Source organism: Panthera tigris, chromosome F2 (assembly GCF_018350195.1).
Source record: "Panthera tigris isolate Pti1 chromosome F2, P.tigris_Pti1_mat1.1, whole genome shotgun sequence".
In the NCBI taxonomy this organism is placed as follows: Eukaryota; Metazoa; Chordata; class Mammalia; order Carnivora; family Felidae; genus Panthera; species Panthera tigris.
This window is the reverse complement of record NC_056676.1, coordinates 17,699,415-17,724,917: the sequence shown is the minus strand read 5'-3', so window position 1 is coordinate 17,724,917 and position 25,503 is coordinate 17,699,415. Positions and strand designations below refer to the sequence as shown.

General features: G+C 36.0%; 1 protein-coding gene and 1 non-coding gene across 12 annotated transcripts in view; both read right to left on the bottom strand.

The window, feature by feature from the left end:
* CSPP1 (centrosome and spindle pole associated protein 1) overlaps window positions 1–25,503 on the bottom strand; it is a 155,066-nt gene that overhangs the window by 106,263 nt on the left and 23,300 nt on the right. For 6 of the 11 annotated variants that reach the window (XM_015536915.2, XM_042972849.1, XM_042972847.1 and 3 more), the window contains exon 3: window positions 3,812–3,915. In XM_015536915.2, coding sequence (XP_015392401.1) covers window positions 3,812–3,915 — 104 coding nt within the window. Of the gene's footprint in view, window positions 1–3,068; window positions 3,093–3,811; window positions 3,916–25,503 lie in introns of all 11 variants that reach the window. The other 5 variants (XR_444829.3, XM_042972850.1, XM_042972848.1 and 2 more) reach the window with 1 other exon arrangement.
* On the bottom strand, window positions 21,119–21,247 carry LOC122235170. Its single transcript, XR_006213304.1, has one exon. It is a non-coding gene; the product is annotated as a small nucleolar RNA SNORA31 (small nucleolar RNA).

Genomic DNA, 25,503 nt, shown 5'->3' with positions numbered 1-25,503 from the left:
TAAGAAATTTACAGTGTTGCTGGGGAAACAAATATGTAAACAATTAACTACAATTTAATGTACCAACTGCTATAATATAGTTGTATCTAAAACATTTGGGAACAGTGATTAATAAAACTAAGCGATTAAAAAGGTTTCACTGAATCTGAATTTACAAATAATTTACAAATAAGTTGTGCTACAAAAGCTAATATGAAAGTTGGTTGTATAGAACTCTAAACTTACTTGTCAAGGAAAACAATAGGATACCTGACTAAATCCCTAAATCAGTTTAACCCTTATATAAAAAGTACACTATAAACCTAGCCATTTTGTAGTTATACATGTGCAAAAAACACATTCAGAGTTCCAACCCTTGGAAGACAGAGATACAGCACCCTCACTCCTTCACTGGGCAACTCCCTATAAAGGCCCAGGATAATGTTTGAAATTTTCAATAAAATGAAAAACATAATAAGGACAATATAGTGAGTTATTCAAAAGTCTAAATTTTAGTCATTCGCTCATTCATTCAATATTGAGAGCCTATGTCCCAAACTGTTTGAAACATCTGAGTTGCATCAGTGAGGAAAACAAAGATCCCTGCCTTCCTAAAGCTTACACTCAAGCAAAGGAAATTGAAATAATAAACATAAGGAAGAGTATGGTATGTTAGTAGATGATAAGTACTGTGACAAAAAAATTAAAAGAACAGGCTACAAACATTCCAGGCTTCTAAAGGATGGGAGAGGGAAGAATAGAAATCTAGAGTTCTCTTTTGGACATGTTCAACATAAGATACCCATTAGATTTCTAAGATAGGTAGCCAAATAGAGTAAGTGTGAGGTTCAGGAGAGAAGTCTGGGCTGGAAATACACATTTATTAATTCAATTTAAAATTTATTCTCCTGGGGCGCCTGGGTGGCTCAGTCGGTTAAGCGGCCGACTTCAGCTCAGGTCATGATCTCGCGGTCCGTGAGTTCGAGCCCCGCGTCCGGCTCTGTGCTGACAGCTCAGAGCCTGAAGCCTGTTTCAGATTCTGTGTCTCCCTCTCTCTGCCCCTCCCCCGTTCATGCTCTGTCTCTCTCTGTCTCAAAAATAAATAAACGTTAAAATTTAAAAAAAAAAAAAAAAATTTATTCTCCTGAGAATATATTCTCCCTGCAATGTTAGATGACCAAGTGTCTTTTGTTCTAAAAATTGGGAAAGAGATGGTAATTAATTGTTTTAATGGCTCTTCTTGGCAAAATTTAAAGATCTGATTTTTTGTAATTTATCCACACAATCCAAGTCTGGAAGCCACAAAAAAATATCTAAAAAGAGTAGACTTGGAAAATACATATTCTAGCGGTCAAGGAAGCCACTGCAGCCACCTACCCAAATCCTGTTATTTTCTTTTTCCCTTGCCTTCCTTTCCATGTCCACCTTCTCATATGTCAACCAAAATGTGTCTCTTGCATATTAAGAAACTACTGCTCCTCTATCATAACCACATTCTTGATACTCCAACACCAAAACTCCTTCATATCCATTTGAATTTAAAGATTTGTACGCCTTGATTCTTTTTCTTTCTTGATTCTTTCTCTCCTTCATAAAGGCAATTTCTTCCTATGCCTCCTACCATCATTCTTTTTTAAAACCTTCTATCTATGAAGTAGATAAGTGAAAATGGTAGATACCAGAGGAAAACCTCACCTAACAAAGGAGTGCTGGGAGAGGGGACAAAACTGAGTACGAGGCGAGGGAGGCAGGCTGGAATACAAAAGACTTCAAATGCCATGCTAAGGAATATGCATTTTTATCCAGAAGCTCAGTGAGGAGACAATGAAGTATTTAAATTGGTAAGAAACAGGATCATTGTGGAAAGTAGCATGAACAGACTGAAAATTAGCGGGAAAAGAAGTGTTAAAAATCTGTAGCAATAATTTAAAATAAACACTAAGAATCTCTAATATGCAGAACTAACAGTCCTAAAACAGTTATTGAGCTCTTCACAGGCTGCTTAAGGAGGTATAGTGTTTCACACATATGAAATTAATAACCTAATCTGAGGTACCTGGCTGGCTTAGTCAGTAGAGCATGCAACTCTTGATCTCAGGATCGTGAGTTCAAGCTGCATGTTGGGCATAGAGCCTACTTAAAAAATACATACATACATACATACATACCTACACAAATAAAATTCCTTTAAAAAAACCTAATCTGATGCTTTCCTATCTGTCTACATCATTATTTTTTACTACTCTCAAAAATAATCTAGTCTAACCAACCCAGGCTGGTAAACCCAATATGCCTCATTCATACAAAGCTAAAGCCTCCCTTCCAAGTCCTTCTTTATTCTATATTCTCCATCTGGAAAACGTCCTCTCCTTGATTTACCCTCTAGTGTATCCAAATTCTACCTATCGTGTCTTACAAAATAACACCTCGGAGTCTCTCCTAATCATTATATCCTTATTAGGTATCAGTTTCTGACCTGTATGATGTCATCTCTACAACCAGACTCTTAAGACCCCTTGAAGACAAATTCGTCTTCGTAAGTGCTTAAAAACTGTTGGGTGAATGATGATGGATGCGTGAGATACTTTTTTTAAAGTTGTGTAAAACTATAGTGTTTTTGTTTTCCAGTATAAATTTACAAATGCAGTCCATGCGTTTGGGTGCAAAAATATTGAGTAATCCAAATCCTGACAACACACTTTAAAAACATCTTAGAATATCCTGAGTATTATTAATTTTAATGTGATTAGCAAAATTAGAAGAAAAAAATTGGCATGCTGAAAACAAATGGGCCATAGAATATTTCTAAAAGATGTATAAGAAAGCAATAAAAATAAATGCAAAGCAGGAATCAAAAGGAATAGTGCCTGATTGTATTAATGGAAAATTATAATGTATAGACTGACATTGGTAAAAGGATACAAAATGTTACCATTCAAAGAGTCAAAATCACAAATGAAGTTATTTTTCTTAATAGTTTGAGAGCAACATCATAAAATGAAAATAACTGCAAGCTACTAGCTCTAAAAAAATAAAAGAAAAGAGAAGAAAAGAAAAATGAAAGGAAAACGTTTTGCAGGCAACCCTACCTTTCTTTTCGCTTGTGTAATACCCTAAAGTCAAGGGAAACAAAGTATTCAAAGTTCTTTCTCTCCATGTGCACATCAGAATAAATAGGAAACCACTTAAACATTTGGAACAAACATTACAAAGTATGAAAAAACTATAGAATATCTTGAGATGACTAGAAACATCATGATTGTTTAAAATAATTTGGTAACTTCAAAAATAAATTGCATTTGAAAACTACAAGAAATCTTTAGCTTAGAAATTACATAATTTAACCAAATATACTTAAAACAAGGGTTCTGCTAAGTAAATATATTAAATCATAAAGCAAAGACTTGGGAGGTTAAATAAATATATTAAATGAAGTTTTTATAAGCTTAGCTGACAGGAAAATAATTAGCAACTAGAACCCCATGTGTCATTTTAATACATGTTTGGAGGGAGTAGAGGAGTTCGGAATCATAATTGGGCTATTTTAAACCATGATAACTCTACAGAAAACATGAACAACAAGAACTTACCATCAGATTTAAAATTAAAACCCACTACCCTGTTCCAAAGGTCAAGAGTCAATGGTACTAGTTCTCAGCACCATTTTTTTTCTACCAATGTCATACATGTCACTTAACTTTCACTATAATATCCTACTGCTAGATACCACTGAAAACCTAAAAATTAATACATATGACTAAAACCTTAGGAAAATAATTTAGGAGAATTCTGAAGCATAAGATCTGAAGCATAAATTAATAGCATTTATTACCTGAGTAAGATAGCGTCTGTAATCTTGCCTCAATTCTTCTTTTAGTTTATGTTTCTTCCGTTCATAATCTTCCCCAAGTGGTAAACTTAATCCATAATCAATTCCTAGAAAGAGAACAACTTAAATAATATAGCTCATTTTCAAACCAATGTCAATTTCAATACAATATGCTGTCACCAGAGCACAGTAGGTAAGAACACAGTCATGCTGATTCTGAGACCAGGATCGGGATAATGAATTGTTTATTTAAAATATTTCAGTAGGTCATACATTCACATAGGGAAAATATGCCTCCCACCCATGAACCTGTCACCTCGTTCTCCTGCCCAAAATAACCAACATCACTGTTTCTCGCATCTCCTTCCAGAGACTTTGTGCATTTATAAACAGATATTTTTAAATTACTGTGTCTGTCTGTGTGTGTGCATGCGCACGTTTACTTTACCCCCTTTAGATAAATGGTTCTGCATTGTTTGGAATGTGGCTTTTCACAGAGTACAAAATTAAAGCAAAGAAAAGCTGATTACCTTTACTTCCTCACTTAACCCTACTGAAATCTCTATAAAAACAAATACAACAATTTTAAGTTCTGTTTTAATTAATTAATAATGTGATTTTAACCTAAGAATATCTTTATTATAAAATGTTTGAGAAAAAATTATTAAAACTGTGTGGCTCAGGCTGAAATGTCCAAAAACTTTTAATGTTAAGCCACCAATTCTGACTTCACATAAATGGATATTAATTTTTGTTGTGGCAAAATATACATATTACAAAATTTTCATTATAACCATTTTTAAGCATATGATTCAGTGGCATTAAGTATTTTCACAGTGTTGTGCAACAATCACCACACACAAAAGGTGAGCCCACTTCTAGAATTTTTCATCATTCCAACAGAAATTCTGTAAAAGGATGTTAATATTTTAAGGAAAACTTTAATTTAGAATTATGTTTCATTACATAGAGTTCAAAAACCAAATGACATCTTGGGATGGTAACAACAGTGATGGCTGCACAACTTGTAAATACACTAAAAATCAGTGTTGTATAATTTAAATGGGTAAATTTTATACTATGTACATTATATCTCAATAAAGCAGTTAAAATCAAATAACACTACTTTGGAAACATTTTAACAGTAAAATACTATGTCAAGAAGCACAGATATTGAGTGTTTAGATTTTTGAAGCTCCTCTCCCTTCTTCTACTCCTACCATGTAATACTACAGTTTAAAAAAATTATCATTTTTAAAATTTAAATCCAAGGTAGTTAACATATGGTGTAATAATGATTCCAGGAAGGGGTGCCTGGGTGGCTCAGCTGGTTGAACGTCCAACTTCAGCTTAGGTCATGATCTCACAGTTCGTGAGTTCGAGCCCCACGTCCGGCTCTGTGCTGACAGCTCAGAGCCTGGATCCTACTTCAGATTCTATGTCTCCCTCTCTCTCTGCCCCATCCCCACTCATGTTCTGTCTCTGTCTTAAAAATAAATAAAAAACATTTTTAAAAAATTAAAAAAAAATGATTCCAGGAAGAGAACCTAGTAATTCATCACTTAAATATAACACCCAGTGCTCATCCCAACAAATGCCCTCCTTTAATGGCCATGACCCACTTAGCCCATCCCCCAACAAATATGCCTCCAGCAACCCTGTTTGTTCACTGTATTTAAGAGTTTCTTATAGCTTGTCTCACTCTCTGTTTTTATATTATTTTTGCTTCCCTTCCTTTATGTTCATTTGTTTTGTATCTTAAATTCCACATATTCATGAAATTGTATAGTATTTGTCTTTCTCTGACTTATTGCGCTTAGCATAAAACACTCTAGTTCCATACACATTAGTTGCAAATGCCAAGATGTTATTCTTTTCAATTGCCAAGTATTATTCCATTATAAATACATATATCACACCTTCTTTGTCCATTCGTCCATCGATGGACATTTGGGCTCTTTCCATACTTTGGCTATTGTCAACAGCGCTGCTACAAATACTGGAGGGCATGTGTCCCATCGAATCAGCACTCCTGTATCCTCTGGATAAACACCTAGTAATGCAATTACAGGGTCGTAGGGTAGTTCTATTTTTAATTTTTTAAGAACCTCCATACTATTTTCCACAGTGGCTGCACCAGCTTGCATTCCCACCAACAATGCAAAAGAGATCCTTTTTCTCCAATCCTTGCCAACATCTGTTGTTGCCTGAGTTGTTAATTTTAGTCATTCTGACTGATGTGAGATGCTATCTCATTGTGGTTTTAATTTGTATTTATTTCCCTGATGATAAGTGATGTTGAGCAATTCTTCATGTGTTTGTTAGCCATCTGGATTTGTTTGGAAAGTGTCTATTCGTGTCTTTTGTCCATTTCTTCACTGGATTATTTGTTTTTGGGGTGTTGACTTTTGATAAGTTTTTTACAGATTTTGGATACTATCACTTTATCTGATAGGCCATTTGCAAATATCTTCTCCCATTCCACTGGCTGCTTTTTAGCTTTGCTGATAGTTTCCTTTGCTTTGCAGAAGTTTGTTATGTTGATGAGGTCTCAATAGTTCATTTTTGCTTGTTTCCCTTGCGTCCGGAGACATGTAAGAAGTTGCTGCAGCCAAGGTCAAAGAGGTTGGTGCCTGCTTTCTCCTTGAGGAATTTGATGGCTTCCTGTCTTACACTTATGACTTTCACCCATTTTTTAGTTTAATTTTGTGTGTGGTGTAAGAAAGTGGTCCAGGTTCATTTTGCTGCATGTCACTGTCCAGTTTTCCCAGCACCATTTGCCCAAGAGACTGTCTTTATTCCATTGGATGTTCTTTCCTGCTTTGTCAAAGATTAGTTGGCCATATGTTTGTGGGTCCATTTCTGGGTTCTCTATTCTGTTCCATTGATCTGAGTGTTTGTTTTCGTGCAAGTACCATACTGTCTTCATGATTACAACTTTGTAATACAGTTTGAAGTCTGGAACTGTAATCTATTATGTGATCTATTCTGGAAATGTTCCATGTGCACTTGAGAACAATGTGTATTCTGCTGTTTTAGGATGAAACATTCACAATGTATCTGTTAAGTCCATCTGGTCCAGTGTGTCATTCAAAGCCATTGTTTCCTTGTTGATTTTCTGCTTATATGATCTGTTGCTGTAAGTGGGGTGTTGAAGTCTCCTACTATTATGGTATTATTATCAATAAGTTTATATTTGTGATTAATTGATTTATATATTCCAGGTGCCTCCATGTTGGAGGCATAAATACAACTGTTAGATCTTCTTGGTGGATAGACCCCTTAATTATCATATAATGCCCTTCTTCATCTCTTGCTACAGTCTTTATTTTAAAATCTAGATTGTTTGATATAAGTGTGGCTACTCCAGCTTTCTTTTGGCGGCCATTATCATGATAGATGGTTCTCCATTCCCATACTTTCACTCTGCAGGTGTCTTTAAGTCCAAAATGGGTCTCTTGTAAGCAACATATACATGGGTCTTGTTTTCTTATCCATTCTGTTACCCTATGTCTTTTGATTGGAGCATTTAGTCCATTGAACTTTAGAGTGAGTACTGAAAGACATGAATTTAGTGCCATTGTTGTGCTTGTAGAGATGGACTTTCTGGTGATGTTCTCTGGTCCTTTCTAGTCTTTGTTGCTTTTGGTCTTTTATGTTTTGTTTCGTTTTTTCTCCAAAGAGTCCCCCTTAAAATTTCTTGCAGGGCTGGTATAGTCGTCACGAACTCCTTTAGTTTTTGTTTGTCTGAGAAACTCTTTATCTCTCCTATTTTGAATGAAAGACTTGCTGGATTAAAAATTCTCGGTTGCATATTTTTCAGATTCAGCATGTTGGATATATCCTGCTAATCCTTTCTGGCCTGCCAAGTTTCTGTGGATAGGTCTGCTGCAAACCTGATCTGTCTTCCCTTATAGGGTAAGGACTTTTTTCCCTTGCTCCTTTCATAATTCTTTCCTTGACTGTGTATTTTGTGAATTTTACCATGATATGCCTTGGTGATAGTTGGTTTTTGTTGAATCTAATGGGAGTTCTCTGTGCTGCTTGGATTTTGATGTCTGTGTCCTCCCCAGATTAGTCAAGTTTTCTGTTATAATTTGTTCACAGAAACCTTCTGCTCCTTTCTCACTCTTCTCATCTTCTGGGACTCCTATGATTAGAATGGTATTCCTTTTTAATAAGTCACAGAGTTCTCTATGTCTTGTAATGTGATCTTTTACCTTTGTTTCCCTCTTTTTTTCTGTTTCATTATTCTCCATAATTTTATCTTCTAAATCACTAATTTGCTTCTCTGTTTCATCCATCCTTGCTGCTAAGGCATCCATTCAAGATTGCATCCCAGTTACAGAATTTTTAATTTTGTCCTGACTAAATTTTATATCTTTTATCTCTGCAGAAAGGGATTCTATGCATTTTTCAATACCAGCTAATATTCTTATTATAGTGTTTCTACATTCTAGTTCAGGGATCTTGCTTATATCTGTAATAATTTAGCCCTTGGCTGTCATTTCTTCCCATTTTCTTTTGGGGTAAATTCCTTCATTTTGCCATTTTGGAGGAATAAAAAAACTGATAAAATACAAAATTTTAATTTAAAATAAAAAAAATCAAATATGTAATACTACAGTATAAAAATTATCATTTCTAAACAGAATAAAATTATTTTCCTTAATGAAAATATAGATGAAATAACAAACTGCAGTTTATAAACTGCTATGAATTTCACCATATTTGTACTTTATTTGCACACAATGCACCTAAATGATGGGACTTGCCATAAAAGTATCATATCTCTGCTTTATTACATCACAAATATTTCAGCGGGGAAAGACCCATGCAGTATAAATATAAATGAATGTCTGTTGATTTTTATGGAATAATTAAATTCCACTTTCCACCATGAACACCATGGAATTCTCTTGATACATACCTCTGGCTTCCATAATCCTGGTAATAGTGGGTAAAGCAGAGGATTCCTTAGAATCCTCTCACTGATGCTCTCAACACTCTCCCAAAAATATCCCATATGCTTAAAATTTTAAATCATCCTAGAAAAGCATTCTTTCTTCAAAAAGAATCTAACTTTATTTTTAAAGATAACAGAATTGAAGCCTAAAGAGAGAAATTTTTGATTCTCACATTCAGAATAGAGTATCACACATGGAACAAAACTATGAAGTCAATGAATGTAAGGCCATGCTTTCTTCAATTTTATAATGCCTGGCATACAAGCTATACCCAAGAAACGTTCACTCAATGAATGTATGAATGAGTACATAAGAATGAATGCCTGAATAAGAGGAATGAATGAGAGAATGGGAAAAAACACAATTCTTAATATTTCATTTCTGCTTTTAGGCAGTCTGACTGCATGGAAAGCATAATAAGTAGTAACTAAAGTTACATATCCTTAGTCACAATGGTTACTCTGTTGTGTCAAGGAGAAAAAGAAAACAAGGATGATGTCTCCCACCATGTGAGGCTTTCCTACTCGGGGAACAGTAATTTACAGTTTCTGAAGTCATATATTTAGATTTTACCACTGTTTTCCAATCCTGCTTGCTGGATATGTGGAAGAATAGAAACTAAAATATGATTTTCATTTATAAATAACTATTTATACTGATTTCAATTTTATTTATCAAGAATATTTGCTTTTTACTATTAACTCAATACTGTCTTAAAAGACAAAGACAAGGAAGAATAATACATAATGCCTTCTGAATTACTTTAAATGTTATTAGTTTAAGGTTTATTCAACAGAAAATACTAACTTTTTAATTCTTCTTTTGTCATCCAGTACCAACATTTCATGGCATTAGAGGTAGGTAAGACAAAATTAAGAACTGTATGGAACAATTTTAATATTCTGTTCATTTTAAACTATGCATTAACTATGGCATCTCGATGGACTTAATGAGCTAAGAAACATGGTCAGACTTACTTATTCAGAGTAGTTGTCTTATGATGGTTCTAGTGGCAAGTAAAGCAGTAGTCACCTTAGGGTCATTTGAAGTGATGTCACTTCACCAAGTACAACATCAGTGACTCTAAGCCAGTTAACATTATGCTTCAGAACTACATCAATTAGAAGTATTAGTTTCTATAGTGGCTATGGGCTAAATAAACTATTCAAAATAAAGTACACAATCTTTTTAAAGTTAATTTACTTCTAACATAGCACTCATAATAAATGCTTTATAAAACAAATTACCTAGGAACACTTAGTTTTTTCTTTCATTATATCACCATCAGAAGTTATTATGTAAACATAATCAAAAGACTAGTTATAGGAAATAATAAAAGGACTTTTCATGAACAGGTGAGTTATCAAGTGACATAACTGCTTTAATAGAGGAGGACACTGTACTCAAACTTTAGCTATAAAGGTATGACTACAAAGGACTCACTTGACTTATACAAACTGCAAAAAGGCAGTAGAATGTCTGGCATTTAATCTGTAATAAGAGAAACCTAAGACTACAAATGCTGAAAAGAATGTTAATTGAAAATGTAACTTAAAAAACTAGAAAACCATCAACAATTTCCTGTTGCCTGAGTTCCAAAATCTTTACATTAACTGTAGTATTTTTACCTTAGTCTAAACCTCAGAGCTTCTATGCAATTGATAATTCTGCAGTTGCTTCTTTTCTGATACTTTTTAAATTAAACAATGTAATTTATTTCTTCCTTATTCTTTTCCAAATTTCCATGAGTATAATTGTATTTAAAAAGAATTTTTAGGGATGCCTAGGTGGCTCAGTAGGTTGAGCATCCAACTCTTGCTCTCAGCGCAGGTATTGATCTCATGGCCTTGAGTTCAAACCCCATACCCAGCTCCACGTTGGCAGTGAAGCCTACTTTAAAAAAAAAGTAAGATAAAATAAGATGATTTTTTAAAAATCACACAAAAATTCTAGTAACAAGAGTAAAATCTCTTTATCTTACTTTGTTCATCTGTAATCACTTTACTTGATTTCCAAAATAATTACTTCTAAGCATGAAAAATAAAATAAATCAAGAAAATTTTAGAGCCTAAAATACAGATCAACAGTATTTTGACATAAGGTTGAGAGTTATTACCTGGATAAAAAACACATAGGGACTATGGTCATGGAAGATGGATCCTTCAAGTACCCAAAGTTTAGTGTGGGAATTGAAAAGGAACCAGAAAAAATGAAAAGGTGTGTGTTGGGAGTGTGTTGGGTGATTCACTAGAAAGATTCACAGGATGCATTATACTCATAATTACGGTTCTTCCCCAATGGAATCACATAGAACATGCTTAATTCTTCCAGCAACAAATTCTGACAACATATGTGAAGCTCATTAGAGACTCAGTGCCCATAGTTTGTTTGGAGCTGTTCAGACAGGCACCCTTTGTCTAGCACATATCAAGATTCCAGACTCCCCAAAAGGAAAGCAGGTGCTCTGCATAAGTCACATGGTTTATAAAATTTAGGCACAATGAGCCTTATCATTTAAGGTAAGTTTTATGTCAGTATAGGGAATTGTCTGCTAGCTAAGTTCCAGATACTAGCCAAAGATCAGCCTTGCAACCAGGCCCTTCTAAGGATAGTCAGTCCCAGACCTGCTTTTTTCCTATGCAAGGAGGAACTAGTAAAAGCAGAGGAAAACCAGAAGACTCTAGAAGCCAAGTGAAGAAAATACTTCTAGAAGTGGTAAGATGTTAGGTGAAGCAGTTAAGTTGAAAAATATAAGATTTGAGGGGCACCTGGCTGGTTCAGTCGGTGAAGCGGGCAACTCTTGATCTCGGGGTTGTGAGTTTAAGCCCCATGTTGGGTGTGGAGATTACTTAAAAACAAAATAAAATCTTTGGGAAAAAAAAAAAGGAAAGAAAGAAAAATATGAGATGTGAGAACCACTCATTAAATGTTGCTATGTAATGGGCTATTACCTTGATCTTTGTGGGTGAGCAGCACAAAAGCAAGCCTGATCGGACAAGTTTGACAGAGACCAAGGTGAAAGGACTTGGAGATAATAAATATAGACAACTCTAACTTTTGCTAAAAAGAACCTAGAAATTGACAGTAGCTGGAGAAACATAAAGGATTTTATAAAATAGGAGATACTATAGCAATGCATAGATTCTGAAATAAATGATCTAACAGGAAAAATATCTGTGATTCAGATGAGGAAGAAAATTGATGAAGTGATAGTATTTTCAGTCAAAAGGGAAGACAAGATGCTATATAAGTAAAGCAGTTGGTCTAAGGCACAATGACAACCTCTGGTAATAGAAGGCAAGGCAGAATATATGGTACAGGTGTGGGTTGGCTGACAGATGGAAGGAGATAAGGGTAAATTCTAATTGCTTCGATTTTTGCAGTGAAATACAAAGTAAAACCATGGGCTGGGGACTGGAGAATAGAATTTATACAGAGAGGAAAAAGATAAAACAGCTGCCTTGTAGAGTCAGACAGCAAATATTAGGGAAATTTAGTAGAACCACCAACAGGATTGAGGACCCACCTTGTATCAGTAGTCAGTACTTTATAAGACAAAGGGAAAGAAAGGCAAGAAAGATGAGGGGGTGCAAGGGAGTCAATATACTGGACCACAGAATTTAGACTGCATAAGGAAGGAAATAATGAAAGAGTAGGTCCGTAAGGGAGTAGAATCAATCAATGGTAGGTCGTAGTAATGTCCATTATTTGGAATGTCAATTACTTGGACTATTTGTTGGAGGCAGGGTACAAGATAAAATTAGCTGGAAAAAAAATGGAAGTGGTCATCAAAGAAAATATTTGCAACTATAATTCAGTTACTGGCAACATAAGTCTAGGATATGACAATTAGAGTAGGTAGCTGAGGAACTGAAAACAGTATCATGAGATGAAGAAGTCAAGAAACTTAAGAGGTACTAAAGTCAAGCTGTATTACAAAGCTGTAATCATGAAGACAGTACGTACTGGCATAAAAACAGACACTCAGATCAATGGAACAGAATAGAGAACCCAGAAATGGACCCACAAACATATGGCCAACTAATCTTTGACAAAGCAGGAAAGAACATCCAATGGAATAAAGACAGTCTCTTGGGCAAATGGTGCTGGGAAAACTGGACAGCGACATGCAGCAAAATGAACCTGGACCACTTTCTTACACCACACACAAAAATAAACTCAAATGGATGAAAGACCTAAATGTAAGACAGGAGGCCATCAAATTCCTCAAGGAGAAAGCAGGCACCAACCTCTTTGACCTTGGCCACAGCAACTGCTTACTCAACATATCTCCCAAGGCAAGAGAAACAAACACAAAAATGAACTATTGAGACCTCATCAAAATAAAAAGCTTCTGCACAGTGAAGGAAACAATCAGCAAAACCAAAAGATAACCAACAGAATGGGAGAAGGTATTTGCAAATGACATATCAGACAAAGGATTAGTATCCAAACTCTATAGAGAACTTATCAAACTCAACACCCAAAAAATAAATAATCCAGTGAAGACATGAGCAAAAGACATGAATAGACACTTCTCCAAAGAAGACATCCAGATGGCCAACCGACACATGAAAAAATGCTCAACATCATTCATCATCAGGGAAATACAAATCAAAACCACAATGAGATACCACCTCACACCTGTCAGAATGGCTAACAACTCAGGCAACAGATATCGGTGAGGATGTGGAGAAAGAGGATCTCTTTTGCACTGCTGGTGGGAAGACAAACTGGTGTGGCCACTCTGGAAAACAGTATGGAGGTTCCTCAAAAAATTAAAAATAGAACTACCCAATGACCCAGCAATTGCACTACTAGGTATTTATCCAAGGGATACAGATATGCTGTTTCGAAGGGGCACATGCACTCCCATGTTTATAGCAGCACTATCAACAATAGCCAAAGGATGGAAAGAGCCCAAATGTCCATCGATGGATGAATGGATAAAGAAGATGTGGTATATATATACAATGGAGTATTATGCAGCAATCAAAAAGAATGAAATCTTGCCATTTGCAACTACATGGATGGAACTGGAGGGTATTATGCTAAGTGAAATTAGTCAGTTGGAGAAAGACAAATATCATATGACTTCACTCATATGAGGACTTTAAGAGACAAAACAGATGAACATAAAGGAAGGGAAACAAAAATAATATAAAAACAGGGAGGGGGATAAAACATAAAAGACTCTTAAATATGGAGAACAAACAGAGGGTTACTGGAGAGGCTGTGGGATGGGCTAAATGAGTAAGGGGCATTAAGGAATCTACTCCTGAAATCATTGTTGCACTATATGCTAACTAACTTGGATGTAAATTTAAAAAAATAAAAATAGGGGAGCCTGGGTGGCTCAGTCGGTTGAGCGTCCGGCTTTGGCTCAGGTCATGATCTCGCCGTTTGTGGGTTTGAACCCCGCATCGGGCTCTGTGCTGACAGCTCAGAGCCTGGGGCCTGTTTCAGATTCTGTGTCTCCCTCTCTCTCTGTTCCTCCCCTACTTGTGCTCTGTCTCTCTCTTTCTCTCTCTCAAAAATAAACATTAAAAAATTTTTTTTAATAAAAGTAATTAAATTCACGATTGCAATGGGCTAACACTGAAGAATAATAGTCTTTTTATCCATCTCAAAAAAAAAAAAAAAAAAAGCAAGTGAGTACAAGAGACTATAATGTTGTAAATTTCAAAGATGTCAAGTTATAGGGAGGACAGGAGGCATGATAGTATGGAAGTCCCAAAAGAAGAACATGTCATTTACTCCAACTCCAAATTAAATTAGGTAAGAATGCAGTACAGCATCTGACACACAGTAAGCACTCAGTATAGGTTATTTGGTAGTAGTAGCAACAACTGCAACAACAGCAGAAAGAATAGTGGACTTTAATGTTTTTAATACATTTAATTTTTTGTTTATTTATTTATTTTGGGAGGGTGAGGGGGATTGGACAAGGGAGGGGCAGAGAGAAAGGGAGAGAGAGAATCCCAGTCAAGTTCCACAGGGCTCAATCCCAGGAGCCATGAGACCATGACCTGAGCTGAAATCAAGAGTCAAACGCTCAACCAACTGAGTGACCCAGACGCCCCTGAACTTTAATATTTTTACTGACCTTTCAAATATTAGGATCTTTCTTAATTTAAATTACGGTTTTTGGTTTCTCTTGCAAATGTATAAAGTATCAGAAAACCTAAATTTTCTGTCAAATCCCAAAATACCTACTAATTTTAAGCACATCCTACTATGGAAAGCAAAGAAAACTTTCTCCCAGAAGCCCAATTTTTTAAAGTTGAGGAATACTGTATGTACAGCAAAAAGTACAACCTTAAGTATAATGCTCAAGGAGTTTGTTCAAACATATGCACTCATTAAAACTATTTCTTTACACCTCAGAAGGCACACTTATGCTCCTTCCCCATTAACACTCCCTCCCAGAGTTCACAAGTATTCAGACTTCTATCAGTGTGGATGTACTGGATCTGTTTCTTGAACCTCAAATAAAAAGCTTGTCATCTTTTGCATTTTACTTCTTTCACTCAATGTTATGTCCATCAGAGTTAGCCACGCAGCTATATGCAGCAGTGGTTCATTCTTTTCACTTTGTGTCTTCTCTCATTGTATGAATACAGTACAACTTTTTTTAATCCATCCTACTGTTATCAGGCATTTGAGTTTATTCATGCTGTTTGGGAGGGTGGGGAGAGCACTATTATAAACAAAATTCCATTGACGTTCTTGTACACGTCTTTCAGTGGACACATGTATTTCTCTTGGCTATATTCCTAGAAGCAGAATTGTTGGGTCACTGGATAAGGTCACAGGGTTTAGTTGAGATTGCCAGTTTTTCCAAGTTGCATTATTATCCATTCCTACCAGCCACTTGCCCACTCTTGGTTCTGTAAGTTCTTTAAATATAAGACATCATACCTGTGTGTAATGATGTCTTACTGTAGTTCCAATTTGTATTTTCCTAATGACTAATGATGCCGAGCACCTTCTCAATGCATTTGGATTTCCCTCTTTTAAGAATAGCCAACCAAGTGCTTTGTCCATTTTCAGATTTCAGTCTTTTTAGATTTTCAGTCTTTTTCTCACGGATATGTAAATTTTATGTACACATACATATAAACATACGTGAATCTTATACATATGGCTGCCTTTTCCCATTCTTATGTATTGTGATGAATAGTTTTCTCCACCAGGAGTTTATTGTTGGGGGCTTGATGGCTTTTACTAGAACAACAATGACATCTTCAATCCTATCAGGGTTCTCTTCCACACTGTTGACAATCCTTTCCATGCAGTACCATATGTAATGAGCTATAAAGGTTCATACAACTCCCTGATTTAGAAGCTGAATTAAAGATGTTGTGTTTGGGAGCAAGAAGGCCACTTCTACACCTTCAGTGTTGAACTCATGGGGTTCTGGGTAGCCAGGGGCCTTGTCCAACATCAACAGATAGTGATACCAGGAACAAAGCAAACATCAATGGAATCAATCTAGAAAAAAAGTTCTTATTGTCTAGCCCTTCTTGCCATACAACCAAAAGACTGGTAGCTGGTGTTTATCTTTTCCCTTCAAGACTCAAAGATTAGCAGCTTTAAATGTAAAGGCAGTCCTGATCATAAACCCAAATGCATTTGCACAAAACAGTATGGTTAGCCTAGCCCCTCCTGCCTTAAATCCTGGTGCTCGCTTTTTTTTCTTACTAACAAATGTCCTTTATGGCACTATTTCTTTTTCTTTTTTTTTTTTTTTTTTTTTTTTTTTTTTAGAATAGGACATCTTCATCTGCCTTAAAACCTGTTCAGACAAATATCCTTTCTCCTCAGTGATTTTCTTAGTGCTACCTAGAAACCTGTCTGCTGCCTCTTCATCAGCAGAAGCTGCTTCTCCTGTTATCTTGATTATTTAAGTTAAACCTCTTTCCAAAATTATCAAACCACCTCTTTTTGCCATTAAATTCTCCACCTTTAGATTCTTCACCTTCCTTTTACTTTTAAGTTGTCACAAATCATGGTAGTATTTTTCTTTTTCTCAAATCATAGTAGTGTTTATAGGTGTGACTTTCTTATAGCAATCCTGCATCCACATAAAAGCCCATTTTCAATATAAGATGAAAAGGCATTTCACAGAAAGTGCAGGGTTTTCATACCCACTGACCTAGCACAGCTTCATGAATTTCCTTTCCTTTTCTTTCTTTCCTTTTAACAATGGTTCTTACATTAGATTCTTTTATCTTGAAATGGCAGGCAACCATAGCTGCAGACCCTAATCTACATATCAAGCAATTCAATTTTTTCTTGTAATATGACTTTTCTCTGCTTCTTGGGAGCACTCCCAGCATCACAAGAGGCATTTTGTTTGGGTCCCATGGTGTAACTCAGTTTACAACATTGCACTAAACACAAAAACATGAGAAAATCACAAAAGAGATCGCTTTGTACCGCAATACATCATTTATTGAAGATGAACTGCCTTCTCAAGAGATGATCAGCATCACATGGCTTTTTTTTTTTTTTTAATTTATTTAAGTAATCTCTACACTCAGTGTGGGGCTAGAACTCATAACCCAGTATCAAGAATTGCATGCTCTGGGGCGCCTGGGTGGTTCAGTCGGTTGGGCGGCCGACTTCGGCTCAGGTCATGATCTTGCGGTCCGTGAGTTCTAGCCCCGCGTCGGGCTCTGCGCTGACAGCTCAGAGCCTGGAGCCTGCTTCATATTCTGTGTCTCCCTCTCTCTGACCCTCCCCTGTTCATGCTCTGTCTCTCCCTGTCTCAAAAATAAATAAACGTTAAAAAAAAAAAATTAAAAAAAAAAAAAAAAAAAAGAATTGCATGCTCTTCCAAATGAGCCAGCCAGGCACCCCAACATCACATGGTTTTTTAAGTGGATACTCCCAACACTTGAGCTCATCACAACAGCAATAGAAGGTAGATACAAAATTATTACAACAGTATGTACTACAGTTAATTGTACACAGTTATGATTTAATAGTGCATCTTGATATTTATTTACATTTCTTTCTCTTGTATTTGAAAGAGTGCACATACTCTGCGGAGGAGAGAGAAAAAGCCAAAGTAGACTATGCTGTCAACACAGAGCCCAACAAAGGGTTCCAAAATCACGAACTATGAGATCATGACCTGAGCCAAAATCAAGAATCAGATACTTAACCAACTGAGCCACCCAGGTGCCCCTACATTTCTCTTGACTACAAATGACACCATATACAGTCTGTGTTCAGGGCATAATTTTGATAACTTTTAACTTTTAATAGATCTGTATACATTTTAAGACAATGAATGATAAAATAGACTAGTATCCACATATTTTTAACATTCACAATACACCTTTCTTAATTTTTTTCAATATTTCTAGGCTAAAAGGTTCATCTGTGAAATTTTTCAAATTGTCACAAATCTCCAAAAACATTTCTCATATTTACTGAAAAAAATCCACATATAAATAGAACCCCTGCCCCCACCGCGCCCAGTTCAAACTCCTGCTGTTCAAGGGTCAACTATATTTTATTCTATTTGTTGCTACTGCAAATGAAACTGTTCAATAAAGATTTCCAGACTGTTCTAATATATAACCAAAACAGCTTACATATTTTTTTATTGATCTCATATTCTGTTAACTTCCTAAGCTCATTTATTAATTCTAATAGCTTTTTTGTAGATTCTTAGAATTTTCTCCAAACAGAATTATGTCATCTGCAAACAAGGGCAGTTTTTCTTCTTAACCTTGATGCCTTTTATTTATTGTATTTTTTCATCACGCTGGCTAGAACTTTCAGTACAAAGTTGAATGAGGTGATAAGAATACACATTCCTGTCTTGTTCCTTGTAAGGAAAGCTGACAGTCATAAACATTATGTAGGATGTTGGCGGTAGGTTTTTCATAGATGTCCTTCTTCAGAAATCAAAATCTTTTATTCCTAGTTTGTTGACAGTTTTTATAATAAATCAGTGTTGGATTTGTCAAATACTTTTTCTGCGATTATTGAGATAATCATGTGCTTTTTGCCCTTAACTCTATTAATCTGGTGTATTAATTTAGACATGTTAAAACTAAAAACTTGCACTACTATGATAAAGCTCACCTGGCCAGAGTGTATAATCATTTTTATATGTTGCTAGTTTCAATCTGTTAACATTTTGTTTAGGATTTCTACATCTATATTCCTAACACATACTGCTTTGTAATTTTCTTGTGGAAACTTTATCTGGCCTTGATATCAGGATAATACTAGCCTCACAAAATGTGTTGGGAAGTGTGCATTTCTCTTTTAAGTTTATCAAGTACTGGTATTATTTCCTCTTTAAATGTTTGGTAGAATTCATCAATGAAGTCATCCATGCCTGGGCTTTCCTTTGTGAAAGATTTTTAATGAAGAATTCAATTTCTTTACATGTTAGAGATCTATTTAGATTTTGCATTTCTTCTTGAATCAGTTTCAGTAATTTGGGACTTTCTAGGAATTTATCAATTTTGTCTAAGGTGTCCAACTTGTTGGCATAACAATACACTTGCAATATTAGTTAAGCCAACAAACACTAAAGATTTATTAGTGCTAACAGTTACGTGAAATTCTACTTGCATTTAATTTTTAACATTATTTCTATGCCACTTGTCAACAAAGTCAGGAAAAGAAAAGATTTCAGTAGTGACTATGATGGTTAATTTTATATGTCCACTTGGCTAGGCCATGTTGCCCAGATAGTTGGCCAAACATTATGGAGGGGTGCCTAGGCGGCTCAGTCAGTTAAGTGTGTGACTCTTGGTTTCCATTCAGGTGATGATCTCGTGGTTCGTGAGATGCAGACCTGAGACAGGCTTTGTGTGTGCTGACAGAACAGAGCCTGCTTGGGATTCTCTCTCTCCCTCTCTTTCTGCCACTCCTCTCTCCCAAAATAAACATTTTTTTTTTAATTTTTTTTTCAACGTTTTTTATTTATTTTTGGGACAGAGAGAGACAGAGCATGAACGGGGGAGGGGCAGAGAGAGAGGGAGACACAGAATCGGAAACAGGCTCCAGGCTCCGAGCCATAAGCCCAGAGCCCGACGCCAAAATAAACATTTTTAGAAAGACATTACTATGGATATTTCTGTGAGAATGTTTTTCAGGTGAGATAAACATTTAAATTAGTAGACTTTGACTAAAGCAATCTGCCCTCCATAATGTGACTGGGCCTCATCCAATCAGTGGAAGGCCTTAACAAAGACTGACCTTCCTCAAGTGAGAAGGAATTCTGCCAACAGACAACTTCAGACTTAGAACTGCAACATCACCTCTTCCCTGGGTCACGAGTTTTGCGGCTTACCTTGCAGATATTAGACTTTCCAGCCTCCATATAATCACAAGCCAATTCCTTAAATATACATTTACTTACTTACTTACTTACACACATACACACACACACACACACACACACACCCTATTGGTTCTCTGAAGAACCCTGACAAATACAGTGACTTTTTTTTTAATTGCTGGATTTGAAGTAAAATTTATCTAAACTTAATCTAACATCTTATTCTTATCAAATTAATGAGATTTGATAGGAATTTGTTTTTCATGTTTCTTTTAATTAGTGAAATTTTATCAAATAACTTATTGAAAATATTAAATTTCTTTCTTTGTTGTTGTTTACTTACTTAGAGAGACAGAAAGAAACAGCATATGAGCAGGGGAGGGCAGACAGAGAGGGAGAGACAGAATCCGAAGCAGGTTCCAGGCTCTGAGCCATCTGCACAGAGCCCAACACAGGGCTCGAACTCATGAACCATGAGATCATGATCTAAGCCAAAGGTGGATGCTTAACAAACTAAACCACCCACGTGCCAGAAAATATTAAATTTCGCAATTGATTTCTTCCCTCTATGAATTTTGTTTTTTTTAATAAAGTTTCAACATTGCTACATTTAAAAGCCAACCTCTCTTCCAAGACACATACTCAGTAAATCTTCATGTAACATACTAAGCATCACCCATGTGCCAGATAGTTTGCTGGTCTTGGGGAGATAAACAGATACATAAGTTTTTGCCCAAAGGTACAGCATCTAGACAGTAAACAAGCAGGCATACAGTTTTAATATAACATAATAAGTGCTATATAACACCTTCTATATGCACCACACGTACCAGTTTGGTATACAATGAACTTTCTTTTCACCCAGAGATAAAGCCTGTTTAATTCAGTTTTATGCCCAAGTCTAGGCTGCCCCTTTTAACTCAAATTTCAGTTTCCTTTTTAGAGTATAACAGGGTCTTCACTATTTACAAGTTATTTCTGAGCTGCAAAATTCTCTCCCCATGTTTCCCCCTGTATTATCATGTTTCCCCCTATATTCCCCCATTCAATCACAGCTGCCACAATTAGACAGAAGGGTAAGGACAACTTTTTCTTGCATCTGCAATAAAAACCTTAGCAGCAGACAGTAACTGCTCCAGGTCTGTCAAATAGATGCATTCCATTGCTTTTTAATCTCGAAAGGTTATGGCTATGTCCCCATACTATAAATCACAAAGGTAGTATTTTCAAAAAGAGAACAGGATCTAAGCTACCACATGGAAAAGAAGAAAGGGCTATATACACACGTATACAGTCTAATCATGAAATTATATACAAGATACTGCTTATCAAGAGAGACTGGACAACAGGGTTGGGAGGGTCACAATTTCCATGTTATATTGTTTTGTACTCTTTAAAATCATTTTGCCATATGCAAATTTTACTTAATATAAAATTCTTTTTATAAAACTCAAAATAAAGCAATGCTTTTTATATTCACCATTTGAACCAGATAATACATTTCAAAAGCAATGTAGTATCTATCTATGGATGTTGGGTCAAAAATATGTATATAAAAAACAATGTTGAAAATACTGGCTGTATTATGTCAACTATTAAAAATGTCTTCCAGGATATAAAGCGTTAAAATCAAAGCAATAATGCTCAACCTAAGGTAAAACACTCAACTTCTCTAAGAAAGAGAAAAGAGAAAGATGAAATTTAACTGAAGTACATAGATCTACACTTAAAAAGTTAATGACTTAAAAGTTAACTGACTTCAGCTCAGGTCACGATCTCACAATTTGTGAGTTCGAGACCTGCATTGGGCTGTGTGCTGGCAGCTGAGAGCCTTGAGCCTGCTTCAGATTCTGTCTCCCTCTCTCTCTCTCTGTGCCCCACCCCTGCTCACACTCTATCTCTCTCTCAAAAATAAATTTTAAAAATTTTTTTAAAAAGTTAGTGAAAGCATTTCTTAACAGTAATAGTTATTAAATAATGAGTTAGTAAAAGTTGAATTTCTTTTAATTATAAAATGATTAATATGCCTAGAAATGGTGTAGGAAGATAGAAAATACAATTTGCTTTTATAGATCGTTTTCAGCTAGCTCTCATATTTCACTAAACCTGAGTTATTCTAACAAAGTCCTTACAAAGGACATAATTTTATCAGCTTATATAGAGTAAGCCATGTACATGCTACATAGAATAAAGAATTTTGCTAGCCTTTATTTCTGGTTCCTGGGAGGTAACTTCTAAATCCTTGGAATATTCCAAGTGATGGGAGTGTTTTTGTTATTCATGGTAGGTTCTGCGACCCATATCCAATAGTTTATACTAATATGCTAACTCACGGTGAGCTCCTCTATAGTTTAGCTGAAGAGATGACATAGATGGAAGCTGGTCACACCAGAAAGACCACACCAGAAAGATGTGATTAAGAGGGTTAGACCTCTAAGCCATCTGACATCAGCCAGATCTCTGGGGAAAGTTGGGAGTATGGAGTCTGAGCCACATAGGCAATGCGGTATCAATAAAAACTCCGTACACTGAAACTCAGGTGAGAGTGGCACAACAGTAGTGATGTGCCAGGGGGGTGATACATCCCTGAGACTGGTAAAAGCTACATTTGGACCCTCCCAGACCACATGCTACACACTGCCCCCTTTGGCTGGTTCTGATTTGTAGCATTACGCTACAATACAACTGTAATCATTAAGTATAGCACTTTCCTGAGTTCTGTAAGTCATTTTAGTGATTTATCACATTTGACAGTGTAATGGAAACCCTGTATTTATAGCCAGAATAGAGGATGGCTTGAGGACCCCGATACTAGCAGCTGATGTCTAAAATAAGAGAAGTCTTGTGGAGGGCTGTGCCCTTAATCTGTGAAGTTTGGTCCAACTCTGGGTAGCTGGTGTTAGAAGTCACTGTAATGCCTCTCAAATACTTTTGTGAGAGATATACAATGAGAATGCAAGAATGAGCCATGTGGATAAGCATTACCCATAAATATTACCACTAACACAAATGCATTTACAAAAAATCAGAAAATGCTTATGATAGCTGTACTATGAGCTATCAGTATATTTTCACTGGCTAAAACGAATATTGCCAGTATATTACTGATAACTACTATGCTTAATTACTTATTCAAAGTATGGTGTCAAATATATTTCACTGAATATATAATTTCTAAATATGACCTTTTTTAGACCAGTTTGTGTTATAAGTCCTATCTGAGACCATGTGAGAAAACTCTCCATTGCCAAATTATTTTCCATTTTCCCACTGTGAAAAACTACGTATTTGGTGTTCTTTCCAGTTTTATTGAGAAATAATTGACATATATCACTGTGTAAGTTTAAGGCATATAGCTTGATTATTTGATTTATATATATTATAGAATAATTACCAAATAGGTTCTGCTAACATCCATCTGCGTGTATAGATAAAATGAAAAGGCAAGAAAAAAAGAAAAGCTTATTCCTTTTGATGAGAACTCTTAGGACTTACTTTCAACATATTTCCTATAGATTACAGAGCAATATTAGCTAAAATCATCATGTTGTACATTATTTCCCTAGTACTTATATACATTATAAGTACCTTTTGACCATTATAAGTACCTTTTGACCACCTTCCAACAATCTATCCTACCTCCACCCTTCTTCACCTCTGGAAACCACATGTCTGATCTTTTTTTCTGAGTTTGGTTTTGTTTTCTGTTTAGATTCCACATGTGAGATCATACATTATCTTTTCTTTCTCTGACTTACTTCACTGAGCATAATGTCTTCAACCCACCAACAGTGTGCAAGGGTTCCATGCCAGCATTTGTTAACTCAGTCTTTTTTTTTTTTAATCATTTTCTTAAGTTTATTTCTTTATTTTGAGAAAGAGAGAGTGCATGCATGCAGGGAAGGGGTAGAGAGAGAGGGAGAGAAAAAAATCCCAAGCGTAGAGCCCACCACAGGGCTCGATCCCACAAACCATGAGATCATGACCTAAGCCAAAATCAAGATTCAGACACTTAACCAACTGAGCCACCCATGTGCCCCCTTTTATTTCTGTCTTTTTGATGACGGCCAATGTAACAAGCATGACATGATCTCTTTGTAGTTTTAATTTGCATTTCCCTAACGACTACTGATGTTGAACATCTTTTCACGTGCATTTGGTCTAATTTTAAGACCAAAATTATTCAAGCAAGAAGTCAGTAACTGAATGCTGATAAGCTATAAAATTAGTCAAATTATATATTATTCTTTAATAAGATTCAATGTGCATCAAAATAATTGTTTCAGGGGCGCATGGGTGGCTCAGTCAGTTGAGCGACCAACTTCAGCTCAGATCATGATCTCATGGTTTCTGAGTTCGAGCCCCGTGTCGGGCTCTGTGCTGACAGCTCAGAGCCTGGAGCCTGCTTCTGATTCTGTGTCTCCCTCTCTCTCTGCCCCTCCCCCACTCATGCTCTGTCTGTCTCAGAAATAAACATTAAAAAAATTTTAAAAAATAAATAAATAATAATTGTTTCAGTTGGCAACAAAAGAAACATTCCATGAAAATTCAATTCTACATACCCAACAGAATAGTTTATTTTTGCAATGGGGACCTTCATTTATTCAAAATATCTTAAGGGGTGCCTAGGTGGCTCAGTTGATTAAGCTTCCACTCTTGGTTTAGTCTCAGGTCATGATCTCATGGTTCATGAGATCAAGCCCCGCACTGGACTCAGGCTTAGCCTAGGCACTGACAGCACAGAGCCTGCTTGGGATTCTCTCCCCCCCCCCCCGCCCCTCCCCAGCTCATGTCTGCACACGTTCTCTCTCTCTCAAAATAAATAAGCAAACATTTTTTAAAAATATTTTCCTTAAACACTGAAGTGCCAGGCACTGTGCTAAGTAGCAAATATACAATGGCAGGCAAGCTGGCATACCACTGCAATACAAGAGAGCTGAATAAGTTCAAAATTACACTTTATGGGGAAAACCAATGTGACAGAAACACAAAGCATGAAGAGCCACACAATCTGGGAAAAAGAATAAAAGGATAAAATTATACAGGAAACAAGAATACATTAAGGGTTTGAAGCAAAGACTAACATGATTCTAGATGTTTTTTGAAAGGACATTAAAGGGCAGTGCAGAGACTTAGTTGGGGGGCTGGGGAGGTTAGACCAGAAACCAAAAAGAACACTAGAAAAAAATCTGATGAGAGACAACATAAGCCCACATAAAACAATGTTTATGGGATTAGAGAAAGGTAAATTTATTTTTAAATTTAGGTAGGAGAATCAACCAGACTTGTGTAATTACTTGCTGTGGGAGGCAAAGGGAACACAGAGGTCAAGGATGACGAGGTAGCCAGCTATCTCACTGGAGTACCAGGAAGTTTGAGAAGAATCAAGGTAATTTTGCACATGTTACTTGTGA